Source organism: Halichoerus grypus, chromosome 2 (genome assembly GCF_964656455.1).
Source record: "Halichoerus grypus chromosome 2, mHalGry1.hap1.1, whole genome shotgun sequence".
NCBI classification, from domain to species: Eukaryota; Metazoa; Chordata; class Mammalia; order Carnivora; family Phocidae; genus Halichoerus; species Halichoerus grypus.
In genome coordinates this window covers 194903078-194917538 of record NC_135713.1, presented here as the reverse complement: position 1 = coordinate 194917538, position 14461 = coordinate 194903078, and the positions used below count along the sequence as shown (strand labels likewise).

The 14461-nt window shown below is 59.4% G+C and overlaps 1 protein-coding gene across 1 annotated transcript in view; it reads left to right on the top strand.

The window, feature by feature from the left end:
* Positions 1-14461, top strand: part of SCN4A (sodium voltage-gated channel alpha subunit 4) — a 28294-nt gene that overhangs the window by 8813 nt on the left and 5020 nt on the right. The window contains exons 11-21 of the mRNA XM_036116166.2: positions 115-353; positions 2077-2250; positions 3073-3429; positions 7494-7973; positions 9881-10013; positions 10676-10830; positions 11378-11551; positions 11669-11791; positions 13097-13375; positions 13631-13684; positions 13952-14089. Coding sequence (XP_035972059.1) covers positions 115-353; positions 2077-2250; positions 3073-3429; positions 7494-7973; positions 9881-10013; positions 10676-10830; positions 11378-11551; positions 11669-11791; positions 13097-13375; positions 13631-13684; positions 13952-14089 — 2306 coding nt within the window. The remainder of the gene's footprint in view (positions 1-114; positions 354-2076; positions 2251-3072; positions 3430-7493; positions 7974-9880; positions 10014-10675; positions 10831-11377; positions 11552-11668; positions 11792-13096; positions 13376-13630; positions 13685-13951; positions 14090-14461) is intronic.

The following is a 14461-nucleotide window of genomic DNA, read 5'->3' as shown; positions in this document are numbered from 1 at the left end:
GTGGAGCTCAAGGGGCAGGCCTGGAAGGTGGGACCTAAGATCTGGGTCAGGGATGGAGGACACTTGGGGTGGGGGTGGGGGTCCTTAGCAGGTGTGTTTCTACCCTACTCCCAGAGCTGGAAGAGGCCCACCAGAAGTGCCCACCGTGGTGGTACAAGTGTGCCCACAAAGTGCTCATATGGAACTGCTGCACCCCATGGATGAAGTTCAAGAACATCATCCACCTGATTGTCATGGACCCCTTCGTGGACTTGGGCATTACCATCTGCATTGTGCTCAACACCCTCTTCATGGCCATGGAGCATTACCCCATGACAGAGCAGTTTGACAACGTGCTCACCGTGGGCAACCTGGTAGGGTGGGGACAGGGAGAGGTGTCACTCCCAGGCAGGACAGGAGAGAGAAGGGCCACAGGGCCCTATGGGGCCATCTGGGCTGTGCGGAAATACGGGGCACTATTGGGGGGCGTATGGGGACAAGCTGGGCTTATTCTCTCCCAGTATATGGGGGGCAGGAGTTGAGATACATGGGAGGTACATGGGGTGGCCCATGGGATGTGGAATTTGGGTTTTAGGGTATTTGGAGGCAGAGAGAATGGGAATGAGGTGCTAGACATTTTAAAATTAGGACTCAGGGGGTCTGGGGTCCAGGCCATGCCCTGGAGGCAGAGGTGAGGGAGTGGGGGCATGGGACAGGTCTCCACTTTCAGAGGTTGATGTGGGCCTAAGAGGGACCAAGGGACCTGAAAGTGGGGGCATATAGCCCTGGGCACCCAGGCCCAATAGGCCCCCTGGGCATAGTCCCCCAACCCCAGCGCCCTGCCCACTACCATTTCTCGAGCGTGGCCAGGCCAGCTCTGGGCGGCGGCCTTTCCTGCCCAGCTATTGTTGACATGCACTGATCCGCCTGCTTATCCCTGCCCATTAGGAGCATTATCACCTCGTTTCCAGCCCCGTGGAGCCTGACAAAGGGAAAAAGCCACCTCATCCTCCAGCCCTGCCCTGCCCTTCCCCATTCCCTTAGAAATGTTTCCAGATGGCAAATGGGCCAGATGCTCCCCCCACCACCCTGAGGGTGAGGAGAGCCCAAGGAGAATAAGATTTGGGGGCCTGCAGCAGGATGAGGACAATATGGGTGGTGTGGGCATCAGACCCTGGACTCCCAGCCTGTGAGGCAGGCACTTCTATCCCATGGAGATGTCTAAGGCAGCCATGCCAGGCTGGGCTGGAGGGGCAAGCGTGTGCTCTGGACTCACAGTGCAGCTGCCGGGCTGTGCGTGATGGGCCCAGCCTGCCACCTGCCCACCGCTTGCCCACCCCTGCCCGCACTCTGCTGCCGTCTGGGCACCTGCTATGGCCAGGGACAGCTCCTGGGTGGGGTTCAGCATGTGCCCGGGCAAGCTGTGGACCAGGGCAGCTGGTGCCCGGCAGGAGGGGGGCTGTGCCCAGGGAGCTTTCAGAAGCTAGGAAGCCCTTACACCCCTGCGCCCGGTTTGTGGAGGGCAGCTCTGGCCTTCTCCTGGATCCCTGATCTTGCCCCCTTTTGGCCCCTACCCTAGACTTCTGAGTCCACCAAGGTTTGCTGAGTTCTGCCAATCAGGGTAGAGAGGGTAGGGTGTAGAGACAGGAAGACTGAATTAAGCACCCCAAGACCTGGGTTTGAGGTCTGACTCATTCCCATATGGGTGGCGTGAGCAAGCACTTGCCGCTTACTCTCAGAGTCTCAACGTTCTCATCTCTGGGACAAGTGACCATCACTCCCAACTACGTAGAAATTGGCATTCCAGTGAGGTCATCACGTGAACCGCAAAGGGCTGTATGAGTGCTAAATATTATGACTGGGGGGAGGCCCCCAAGAAGTGAATGACTGGCCCATGGGCACAAGGCCAGAAGCGGATGGGTTCAGGCCTCCCTCAGGGTGGTACCCACTGTGCCCTGGGGCAGGGCCATTCCACGCACGCACACGTGTGGGCCGCAGGTACCACTGCTTGACCCCACTCAGGGCTCTGCCAGGAGGTGGGAGTTGGGGGGGCGACTCCCTGAGGCTCTGTGATGTGGGGCGCCCCCCACCCTGCAGGTCTTCACCGGCATCTTCACAGCAGAGATGGTACTGAAGCTCATCGCCATGGACCCCTACGAGTACTTCCAGCAGGGCTGGAACATCTTTGACAGTATCATCGTCACCCTCAGCCTGGTGGAACTGGGCCTGGCCAACGTGCAAGGGCTGTCCGTGCTCCGCTCCTTCCGACTGGTGCGTGAGGCCCAGGGGCCAGGTTGAGGAGGGGCGGGGTGGGGGTACGCAGGAAGATGGGGGGAGAGATCGCCAGGAAGCCACTTGTGCATGCCACTCCACCACTGAGAACCTTCCTTACTGGAAATGGGGAGGAAGAGAGCCCCCTCCCTTATCACATAGGGCGGCCGGGGGCCAAAATGAGAGCCCTGGGAGCTGACATTTGGGCTTGACTCCTTAGTGACCTTGGGTGACAGTGGAGAAGGCACCATATTGCAGACCTGAAGGCTGGGGCTCAGGAAGCTCATTAGTAGTGGAATCAGGAGTCCGGTTTAGTATCCTTTCCACCACCCCATAGGAACACTTTTTTTTTTTAAACTTTATTATGGGACCTGTCATTCATCCACAAACATATAAAGTATACTGAACCTCTGTGTACCTATCACCCACTCCAACAGCCATCAACATTCTGTAGTTCTTATTCCATCTGTCCCCTACTTTTTATGGGGGGGAAGCATGTTAAAGCAAATCCTGACATACAATGTCACTTGTAAAATACTTCAGTCTGTATCTTTAAGATATAAGGACTCTATTTCTTTTGAACACAGAAAGAGGATGAGGTGGTCAGATAGGAGTATTCCCATTTAACAAGAGAGGAAGGCTGAGGCCTCAGATCACTCATGGGGCGGGGATTTGAGTTGTTCTGGAGAGTTCTTTCTCCTAAGGATGGGGCTCCCTCGGGTTGGACTGGGTGGTGGGAGGGGGAGGCTGGGCCTCTTTGGAGGAGGGGGGCCTGGACCTCATTGGACCCTGCTTGGCCCCTACCCTCCCCCTGCCCTGCAGCTGCGGGTCTTCAAGCTGGCCAAGTCGTGGCCAACGCTGAACATGCTCATCAAGATCATCGGCAACTCGGTGGGCGCTCTGGGCAACCTGACGCTGGTGCTGGCCATCATCGTGTTCATCTTCGCCGTCGTGGGCATGCAGCTGTTTGGCAAGAGCTACAAGGAGTGCGTGTGCAAGATTGCAGCCGACTGCAGCCTGCCCCGTTGGCACATGCATGACTTCTTCCACTCCTTCCTCATCGTCTTCCGCATCCTGTGCGGGGAGTGGATCGAGACCATGTGGGACTGCATGGAGGTGGCCGGCCAGGCCATGTGCCTCACAGTCTTCCTCATGGTCATGGTCATCGGCAACCTAGTGGTGAGTTAGGCCGGCTGGGTGGCTCCCCCCGCCCCCACCGCCAGGAAACCCAAGCGTCCGAGACATGTGCATTCAGTTATGTCCTTTAAATTGGGCTGTCCTTCAAGGGCCTTTGCCCCATGTGGTTAAACTGGATGAAATCACTGATACTGTAACGTATTCTACTTCCCCCACCCAAAAGGGCAATTTTATATGGTTTAACCCAGGGGCTCTCCAATTTTAACCTGCTTAAGAAGCACCTGGGAGTTTCTTAAAACCCAGGTAGATTCCTGGCCCCACGTCCGCAGAGTCTGATTCAGCAGCTTGGGGGCCAGGGCCTGGGACTCTGCATTTCTAACCAACGCAGCTGTCGCTGGTCCAGAGATGACGCTGTGAGTAGTACCATTGAAACCTAGTGTTTGGGGCAAAGTAACATGATAACTGGAGTCAGACAGACCCACGTTCCAGGCCCAGCTCTGTGTGACCTTGAACAAGCGACTGCTCTGCGGTCAGCTGGGTGCGGGAAGGCAGCCCGCGGGGTTGGCATCAGAACTCCCCAGCCTCCTGTCTCTCTCTCACCCTCTCACCCTCCTCCGTTCCTGGAATTGGGCCCCGGGAGAGGGGAGATGGCATAAACTGCTTTCATCCTACCGCCTTCTGTGGCTCAGGGCTTCCCTGTGGGGCTGGTGCAGGGGAGGAGCCGCAGGGGGGCCCATGAGGAGCAGGGGTACAGGCCGCCATCATGCTGACCAGCATTTCTGTCGCTGGGGCCCGGGGTGGCGTGTCTCCACATCCTGATGCCCACAACTCCTGCCCTGCTCAGGATGGGTGACACTTCTGCCAGGAGCCCTGTGCCCAGCTGCCCCCTGCCGTGGCCGACGCTGCCCTGAGCAACGGGGCGGGGGGGGGTGGTGGCTGGGAAGACGCACGTCCCCACGTTCCGCAAAGGCCGGTGGAATCCTTAGGCTGCTGGGTCAGCGCTTCTCAGATATCGCTGAGCTCCGGCTGGGGGTAGGAGTCGGCTGGAGGGGAGGGGTGTCACCTCCACTAGGAAGAGACCCTGGGATGAGGTCCTGAGCCCCCAGGGACAGCTAGGCAGGAGAACCCCAGCTGGCTGTCCCTGGGAGAGGGCCTGGGGCCTGGGGAGAGAGAAAGAAGATGCCCCAGCAGAACTTTGGGGTGGGATTGGAGTGGGTAGGTAGCTCTGAGTAGAAGGTAAGTTTAAGGGCCCAGCATGACTATAAAGGTCTGCGGTGGGTTTCCATCTGTACGTGTGTAAACTCAAAAGCATTGCAAGCCCCTGTTTTGCCACTTACTGACCGGGAAAACTTGAGACGTTATTTAACCTCTCTCTGGCCTTAATTTTTCTCATGAGGAAAATGGGGATGGTAATGGTGGTGACCCCCTTCAGCGTGTGGTCTGAGCACTCAGCAAAGCACTTGGTCTACAAGGCCGGGGCCAGGGGGCGGGGTGGAAAGTGATGGTTCAGGTCCTCACCTTAGGTGTCACCCCACCCTCCGCAAGGACTGGGCTCCTGCCCTGCGCCCGTCCCTGCGCAAAGGGCTTTACATGCGTTATCCCTAATGCTCTCCCAACCCTGGGAGGGAGGTCAGGTCCGCGCCGTGCTCCGAGGAGCCCCTGCCCCGAACCACACAGCGAGGGTGAGACTGAGCCCGGGCTAGAACCTGGGTCTGCGTCACGCCAGTAACAGCATCACTAATAGCAGCGGGGGTGAGAACGACGGTGTCATCAGGGGCAGTAACAACGGCGACAGTTGACCTCTCTGTGCGTTTGTCCAGCGTTCTGAGAGCTTTCTGTGTATCCATCTCCCGATGCTCACCACCGCCTGACCGCGACGTGCTGTTTCTTCTCTGGTTTGTAGATGAGGAAGCCAAGGCTCAGGGCAGGAAGCTAGTAACCTGCACAGGATTGGAACCCAAGCAGTCTGGCTCCAGAGTCTGGAACCCCTCCACTGCCTCTGTGTGCCTGTCACACATGTGTGTCACTCCCCCCACACACATGCACACGCGTGTGCACACACACACGCGCGCACACACACACACACACCGCTGCTACTCCTTCCCAGCCCAGCTCTGCCGCTCTGCTCTCTTGCTTTGCTCAGAAGGACTGGAGCAGCCCGGGGAGGCGGCACTGGCAGCTCCTTGGGCGCTGTCCCCGCCCACTGCCCCCCCAGCCCAGGCCTCACGGAAGCTGGTGTCTGCCAGAGGGCACTGAGGCATCCTGCCAAGGAGTGTGGGGCCCCATGTCCCCTGCATGTGGCACTTGGGCACTTCCCCTGGGTTACTATGAAGAAGAGGAAATGACAAGGGCGTAGGTAACCCACCCCTCAGAGCCCCTGGGGGAACATGATGTCCATCCCCCTTCCCTCCAGGCCTCCTCCCTACGCCTTGCCTGAGACAGCTATTTCTGTCCCAGGCAGGAGCCGTGTGCAAACCCTGCTGACCCAGAGAGCAGTTAATTCCCATCTCAGATGTGTTTCTGGCAACTGGATGCCTCTCCCCCCCACCACCCTCGACAAAGGGAAAGAAAGACCAATAAATATTGGTTGGGGGCAAAGGCAGAAAAGTAGCTAGGGGGCAGAGAGATGGGGAGGAATCCCCCCAGCACCTTCTCCCCCAGGGTGTATATATAGATACACACACACTTTAAAGACATTATGCTAACATGGTAGGTAAGGCGATGGTAAAAAGACCTTGGAGGACCCCCGGTAGAAGCCAGGCTGCGAGAGGCACATAGAGAAGTTGGTCAAAGGTGGACACGTATAGGCTCCCCTACTCCTTCATGTCCACTCACACACCCAGCCCTGTCCCAAGGTCCCCAGAGTAAGACCTGGCCCTGCCTCTGGCTGACAGGTGCCAGGACCCCCCACCCCAGCTGGGCTTCACCTTCCTCCTCGTTCCCTGGTGGAAGGTACAGCCACCGTACTGTACAACCTCTGGGGCTGCCATTCACATTGTAGTCTAAATGAATGATATCCTCTAAAGTTATGCAATGACTGGACACCTGGATTCTAGTCCTGATTGTGCTGGATGTCATAGGGCACGTCCCTCTACCTCTCTGGGACTTAGTTTCCTTATTAATAAAATGCTGAGCTGGCCTCAGAGTTAATCGTACTCTTTCCTGTACCTTGTACCTTCTGTCCTTGCACACATAACAGCCAACATGTTTTGAGTGCCTACTGTGTGCTCCTTATATTGATCTTTTAATCCTCACAACAATGCAAGGAGGTGGGTACTGGAATCATCCCCATTATACCCATGAGGAAACGGAGGCACAGAGCAGCGATATGATTTGCCTCAGGACACATCGCTAGTAAACTGGGGTTCAAGGCCAAGCAGCATGTGCACCCCAGTGTCTACTGCCATGCAAACCCACTGCATTGTATCTGATCAAACGTCTGTCTCTACTAGGTTGGAGCTCCCTGACACCACAATGGGAGAGGCTCAGCAAACATCTGCCTCTGGAAAATAAGGCTGGAGACTGGAGGGGTAGACCAGTAACCTCCTAAGTCTTTCAGTAGGGAAATGGGAAGAAAACCAGGTGGAGCAGGGAATCCCGGGGAGAGAACAGGGGGTGAATAGCAGTAGGGTATGCCCTTCCCAGAGCAATAGGGTACATGCATCTGAGCACCAGGGAGCACAGGCTCTATTAACAGACAGGAAAAGAAGGCTCAGCTGATTCAGGGTCCCAATAAGTCCTGGAAACTCAAAGACGGGAGCCCTGTTCTTTGTTCTGCCTTCCCCAACAGTGGAGGTGGAAGACAGAGTCCTGGAAAGAGCCCCTGTCACCCAGTGGGCCTCCCCAAACCCTGCCTCTGCCATGGTCTTGCAGACTCCTATCATGTGCCTAAGGCTCTACTTCTTTTTCTGCAAAGTGGGGGTGATAGTAACACTCCTCACCTCCCCGAGCAGTTGTGAGGATCCCAGTAGGTGATAGCCTTTCAGATGCCCCACATGTGGTAGGTCTGATCTGGAGACCTGAGGCCCCTGGCGCTGGCTGAAGGTGGCACCCTTGGGGGGGCCCCCGAGGCTGAGCTGAGGTTCCTCCCAACCCCTGTTCCCCAGGTCCTGAACCTCTTCTTGGCCCTGCTGTTGAGCTCCTTCAGTGCTGACAGCCTGGCCTCCTCAGATGAGGATGGCGAGATGAACAACCTGCAGATCGCCATTGGGCGGATCAAGTGGGGCATTGGCTTTGCCAAAGCCTTTCTCCTGGGACTGCTGCATGGCAAGATCCTGAGCCCCAGGGAAATTATGCTCAGCCTCGGGGAGCCCGGGGAGCTCGGGGAGGCCGGGGAGAGTGCCCCAGAGGACGAGAAGAAGGAGCCGCCGCCCGATGAGGGCGACAAGGACCTGAAGAAGGACAATCACATCCTGAACCACGTGGGCCTGGTTGACGGCTCTCCCCCCAGCATCGAGCTGGACCACCTCAACTTCATCAACAACCCCTACCTGACCATTCACGTGCCCATCGCCTCCGAGGAGTCCGACCTGGAGATGCCAACGGAGGAGGAGACCGACACTTTCTCAGAGCCTGAGGATGGCAAGGTGAGCCCATCACAGGACCTGGCTCGAGGGGGCCAGGGGTCAGATAGACATGGCTTCAAATTTTTGCGTGACCCTAGAGAAGTCACAAATGCTCTCTGAGACTCAGTTTCTCCATCTGTAAAATTGGGGTAATGGCACCTACCTCAGAGCATGGTCAGGAGCATCAGGTGAGATGCTGTGTGTAAGCACATAGCAGGCTCTCTGTGCATGGTGACTGACGATTATTATTCCGACGGGCCCTGCCTGTCCTTCCCCAGTGTCCCTTCGCTCTGGCTCCACACCTCCACCTGGGTTCCTGCTCACCAGCAGGTGGTGCTCTTGGACAGGATCTTCCTACCTGTGGCACGCTAGCTCCAGGGTGGGGACCCAAGAGGCCTCTCTTAACCCCCCTCTGAACTTGAAGTCGCTCCCACTATCCCACTGGGGCTGGTCCCAACCTCCCAGTGTGGGCCAAAGTGCTGGGCCTGGGCTGGGGACTCTGAGAGGTGGAGGGATTTGGGGGGCCAAAGGGGTTGGGTACAAGGAGAGCAGAGCTGGGCATCTCAGCAGTAGCCCTGACCCACCCACACAGGAGACGCCCCCTCCTCCTGCCCCTTCCCTGCAAGGGTGACAGAGGCACTAGTAGTCACCCCCAGAAGCTCAGGCTGAGGCCGGGACCTTGCCTGAGCCTCTCAGGGGAGCGGACTCTGGGCCCCAAAGCCCATCCTCCAGCTCTGGCAGAAGAAGGACTAGCACCTCAGCTAAGGCAGGGCCCCCGTCCATCTCCACCCTATCGGCCCTGGGCCTGGCTGGGCACTGGAGTCTCAAAGAACTCTGCTCTGAAAGCTCTTGACTCCTTATTCCCCCCCAGATATGTGTCACGCTGACTTACCAGGGGGCCGAGTGCCTGCCAAGCTATAAATACCCAGGGAAATGTGGCACCGACCTCGGTATGAGGAGCGGAGGTGGGGGAGGGCTGGAGAGCACCCAGGGCCAAGGCTCTGGGGACTCTGAGGGGGGCAAACAAGGCTCCAAGGGGGACTGTGGGAGTTGGGACACACAGGCTGGGCAAGTGGCTTAGTGGGTGCCCTGGCTGACCTAATGCCTGCCTCGGTTTCCCTTTCTGTCAGCTGGGCACAAGGGGACCTCCGTAATTTTCTGGTGACCATTCTGGATCCAGAGGCTGCCCCCCCAAGCTGTCCTCTCCATCTTCCCCTTCAGGGACCTCAACTCCAGCCATGAAGGAGTCCCCTTGAGGAGGGGGACTAGGGCCAGGAACCTGACTTGGGACAGCACCAGCTGAGGTGGGGGAGGCCTGGCCAGTCCAGAGCCCCAGCCTACCCACCCTGCCCCACTCCCATCGGGTTTCCTTGGCCCCAGGCTGGAGCTTCTGCAGGGGAAAGTTTTCCATTCCTTCTGGGCTCCTCAGCCCAGCAGCCCCTGGGCATGGGAAGGCTCAGAACTTGACACTGCACACTCCCCTGCGGGCTATGGCAGCCCTGGCTCCATTCTGACCCCTTTCATGCTCCCTCAAAAGTCCCTTCAGGCCTCTTACCCCTCCGCTGCCCCCACCCCACGCTTCCCAGGACCCCCAGCCCAGCTCAGCCACCCCCAGCCTCCTCCTTCACCTGAGGCCCTCACCTGCCTCCTTGTGTCCTCACATCCCTTCCCAGGCCTCGGCCTGCCCTGCTCCAAATCGAAGCCCCGCGAGGGCAGAACCATAGCTGCCTTGGTCACTGTGGTTCTCCTGCAAAGTCCGCAGTGCTGGCTCCAGAATCCAGGGCTCAGGGAATGAATGAATGATGAATGAATGAGTAGGTCAGCTCCACCCCCCCTTTCTCCTCTCCCATCTGGTCTCCCATCCTGACCTCTGCTGGTTCACCTGGTGGGAGGACCCAGGGCTCACGTGACCCCGTGGTCCCCTGCAGAAGCCACCGCAGCCCCCCGATGGGAACTCCTCCGTGTGCAGTACGGCCGACTATAAGCCCCCCGAGGAGGACCCCGAGGAGCAGGCTGAAGAGAACCCCGATGGGGAGCAGCCTGAGGAGTGCTTCACGGAGGGTGAGGGCGAGCCCATGTGCGTGTACCCCCACCACCTCACCTGGTGCCTCCCCCAGCCCAGCAGCCCCTGGAAGGGACAGACCAGGCCAGGGCCTTTGGGGCGCAACAGCCCTGGCCCAGCCCCAGCCAAGTGCCTCCTCGAGGACATCTCAGGATCATGTGCATCACCGAAAGCATGCAGAACTTCCCGTCCCCCCACCCCCACACACCAACATGCTGCCCTGCCCTGACACAGCCTGGGGGAGATACAGCCCCAGGGAGGGGCGCCAGAGCCCGGTGCCTCCCAGCCCCTGACCCCCTGAGCCTCAATCGTGTGCGGTGGGTGCACACCGGCCCCTGAGGACTGCCGTGCGGAATCCCCACGGGGCCCTGAGTGTGACCCGGTGCTTGGGGATGGCCAGTGCTTGGGAACGGCTGCTCTAAGACCGTTACCCTCCTCGGCTTCATCTGCAGAGAGAGGCCAGCCCAGCCCTTCAGGAGAGAGCCCTGCAGACACACTGTTGCCCCCAGGGCCTGGGCTGGGCAGCATGAAGGCCACCAGGGAGAGGTGGGGAGGATGGGATTAGCCGATCCCCGGGAAGGCGGTGGGCACACGCTGGCTGCACGTCCTGAGGCAGTCCCCAGTCCTGTGATGTGGTGCCCTTGCCCCTTCCCTCCCCCAGCCTGCGTGCAACGCTGCCCTATCCTCTACGTGGACATCTCCCAGGGCCGTGGGAAGATGTGGTGGACGCTCCGCAGGGCCTGCTTCAAGATTGTTGAGCACAACTGGTTCGAGACCTTCATCGTGTTCATGATCCTGCTCAGCAGCGGAGCCTTGGTAAGCACCGCCCTGGGGGACGGGCGTGGGCAGAGGCGGGTGCCAGGCCCAAAGGAGGCCCTCCCAGGCTCCCTCCTTCCCACATCATGGGAGGGACAAGGCCCGGGCAGTCTGGACCCCAGAGAATCCTAAATGGACTCACTTGTGGTTGCAGGATATGATGTAGAAAATGTTCATTTTCTTAAAGCGACAGGTGGGGTCCCACTCTGTGTGCACCCCCAGTGATAGGTGCCAGCCAGGGCAGAAGTGGGAAGGCCCTGGGAATGTTGAGTTGCTTGGGTGGGGGGCGGTCAGGGTTGAAGATGTGTCATGGTGCTGGCCCCCAAGCAGATGACTGTCACCCCTGGGGAAGGGCTGCTGAGGGGTTTCTCCCCAGGGGTCTGGCACCCGTGGGCCCTGGGGAGTCTGGGAGAAGCCAACAGCCTGCCCCTGGCCTGGACCCAGTGCCAGACCCCTGGAAAGCCCCAGCAGCAGGCAGGGTGGGGGACGTGGTTGCTGCCCCGGCCTCCCGGGCCCCGGCCACCCCCGGCCATGCTGGCGTCCCCAGGCCTTCGAGGACATCTACATCGAGCAGCGGCGAGTCATCCGCACCATCCTGGAGTACGCGGACAAGGTCTTCACCTACATCTTCATCCTGGAGATGCTGCTCAAGTGGGTGGCCTACGGCTTCAAGGTGTACTTCACCAATGCCTGGTGCTGGCTCGACTTCCTCATTGTGGATGTGAGTCTGCCCCGGGGGATGTGAGCCAGATCCAGAGGTGGCCCTGAGGCCGAGGGGCTTAGAAAGCCCTGGCCTTGAGGCCCTTCCTGCCCTGACCAGCCCACCCTCCCTCTGCAGGTCTCCATCATCAGTCTGGTGGCCAACTGGCTGGGCTACTCGGAGCTGGGTCCCATCAAATCCCTGCGGACGCTGCGGGCCCTGCGTCCCCTGAGGGCGCTGTCCCGATTTGAGGGCATGAGGGTGGGTGCCGAGGGGGGGCTCTGAGGAGGGCTAGGGATTGGGGGAGCAACCACCGCAGAGCAAGGTGCAGGGGGCGCAGGTCTGTACTCCAGCCACAACGGGGGGAGGAGAGGTCTCAGACTCTGGGCCCCGCTGAAGGCCAGATCTGAGGGCCCCCAGACATCCTCCCACACCACCCAAGGGCCCCTTCCGGCCCTCAGCCCCTCTGGAGCTCCTCCCTGCCACCGCTGGGGGACAGCAGAGGCTGCATCAGCTCCCAGGGGGGAGCTGTGAGGGCACGGGGACGGGGGGGAGGAAGGGAGGCAGGTCGATGGGTGTATAGGCATCCCTCCCCAGCCTCACACCAGGGCCGCCAGGGCTCTGAGACCTGGGTGAGTCGGTGGGTCCTGTGCCTGGCCTCTGAGCCTGCCCACCCTTCCCTCAGGCCCTTGAGAACAGAAGTGACAGTAAATAATAGAAGCTTTGGCTGAGACAATTGGGACTTCCCCAGCCAAGAGAGGTCTGTTGGGAACAAGACCCACTTGGAGGGACAGCTGGTCACAAGCCAACAGGGCACTCAGCCGGAGGGGCTCCCTCCTGTTCATGCAAGGGGCCAGCCAATGCTGGGTCCTCCTGCCCCCAGAACCAGGGACCCCTCCTCCCCGAGGGGAAATGACCTGCCCATGCAGCTGGTTGGTGCCCCAGCCAAGAATAGAGCTACCCCGGGCATTACCAGGTCTGTGCCACCCACTCTTGTCTGGAGGTCATGAAACAGCATCTCCTTGAAAAAGGACAATTCTCAAATTTGGCCCGGCCTGACAGAGTGCAGCTGGCCTGTGTGGCCAGGGCTGGGGAGTGGGGCACAGGGTCCTGCCGCTTTGAAGACCCCCGATGGCTTCTTTTCGGTCTCTGTGTCTCTAATACTGGGAGCAGATGAGCAGGGGGCTGGGTCACAGGGGCTGAGTTTCCTATGGGGGCCGAGGTAGGAGTGTTTGTCTCCTGCCTAGTGACCCGTGGCCAAGCTGCTTCCAGAGAAGCCTAGTGCCCCGACTCTGGGCTGATGGCTCCAGCCAAGCAGAGAGCTCTCTTCAACCATAGGCCAGCAGCACCCCCAACCCTACTCCTCACTTCCCCACCCCCACCCCCCAACATGGAGCCCAGCAGACTTCTCCCCAGGCCTGGCTCAGAGTGACCCTCCTCCAGGAAGCCTTCCCTGAATAACAATGCCCAGCCCTGTCTGGTGCCCTGGTTAGTGTAGGTGGGGAGCCCTGTCCCAAAGGGGCCTGGGTAAAGACCTGGGACTGACCCCTCCCCCCCGCCCCCCAGGTGGTAGTGAATGCCCTCTTGGGAGCCATCCCCTCCATCATGAATGTGCTGCTTGTCTGCCTCATCTTCTGGCTCATCTTCAGCATCATGGGTGTCAACCTGTTCGCTGGCAAATTCTATTACTGCATCAACACCACCACCTCTGAGAGGTTTGACATCTCCGAGGTCAACAACAAGTCCGAGTGTGAGAGCCTGATGCACACGGGCCAGGTCCGCTGGCTCAACGTCAAAGTCAACTATGACAACGTGGGTCTAGGCTACCTCTCCCTCCTGCAGGTGGTAAGTGTGACCTGCTGCCCTCGCACAAAACTGGGAGCGCTCCCAGATTCGTGTTGTACCTGAACCCACCGTTACTCCTTGTTAGGAGGCCCCCACCTGCTCCCAGTGCTGGGTAGTATCTAGACCTCTCTGGTCTCTGTGTGACGCCTGCCCCGTGGGGCCCTGGGGAGGACCAGGCTGGGGTGAGGAGGGAGACTCATGGATGGTGGAAACGGCAAGCAGCCCCTCTCCTCACACCCAACCACACTCTCCCAGGCCACCTTCAAGGGCTGGATGGACATCATGTATGCGGCCGTGGACTCCCGGGAGGTGAGTGGGCCTCACCGAGACGCGGCCGGTGAGTGAGCCCGGGAAGAGGACGCAACCAGAGACACAGTGGCAATTCTGCCCAGCCCCAGCCCCACGCCACCTCCTCAGAAGCCCCCAAACTCGGCAACCTGGGGGTGGAAGGGCCCACCTCTGGGCCCCAGGCCCTCCTTGCCCACAGTGAGATGGGGAACAGGGGGCAGCCAACATGCCCCCCCAACCTCCCCATCCCACCCCATCCCAGCCTGTCCTGTCCTGTGGCCTCTGCAGAAGGAAGAACAGCCCCAGTATGAGGTGAACATCTACATGTACCTCTATTTTGTCATCTTCATCATCTTTGGGTCCTTCTTCACCCTCAACCTCTTTATTGGCGTCATCATCGACAACTTCAACCAGCAGAAGAAGAAGATGAGTATCCACCCACCTTCCCTGGGCTCCATCCTCCCTCCTTTGCTCGCCCGTCCCTTGGGATAGTCCCACGTGCTGCCTCAGCAGCTACTGTGCTGTGGCTGGTGGCATGACTGAGGCAGCAAGCCCGGGCTCAGACCCTCCCCGGCGACCGTGAGAGAGGGACTAGGCCTCTGTGAACCTTGGTTACCTTGTTAAGAAACGAGGCTGATGCTCCCTACCCAGCTGGCTCATTCAGAGCACCCAACGAGATACTGATGGCAAGTGTCTGGCCCCAAACAGGCTATGAGCCGGTGCTGGTCCTCTTCCAGACTCTGTCACCCCACACCCCTCCCTCCTTTCTCTGGACCCCGCAGACCCCCATCCCCTTCC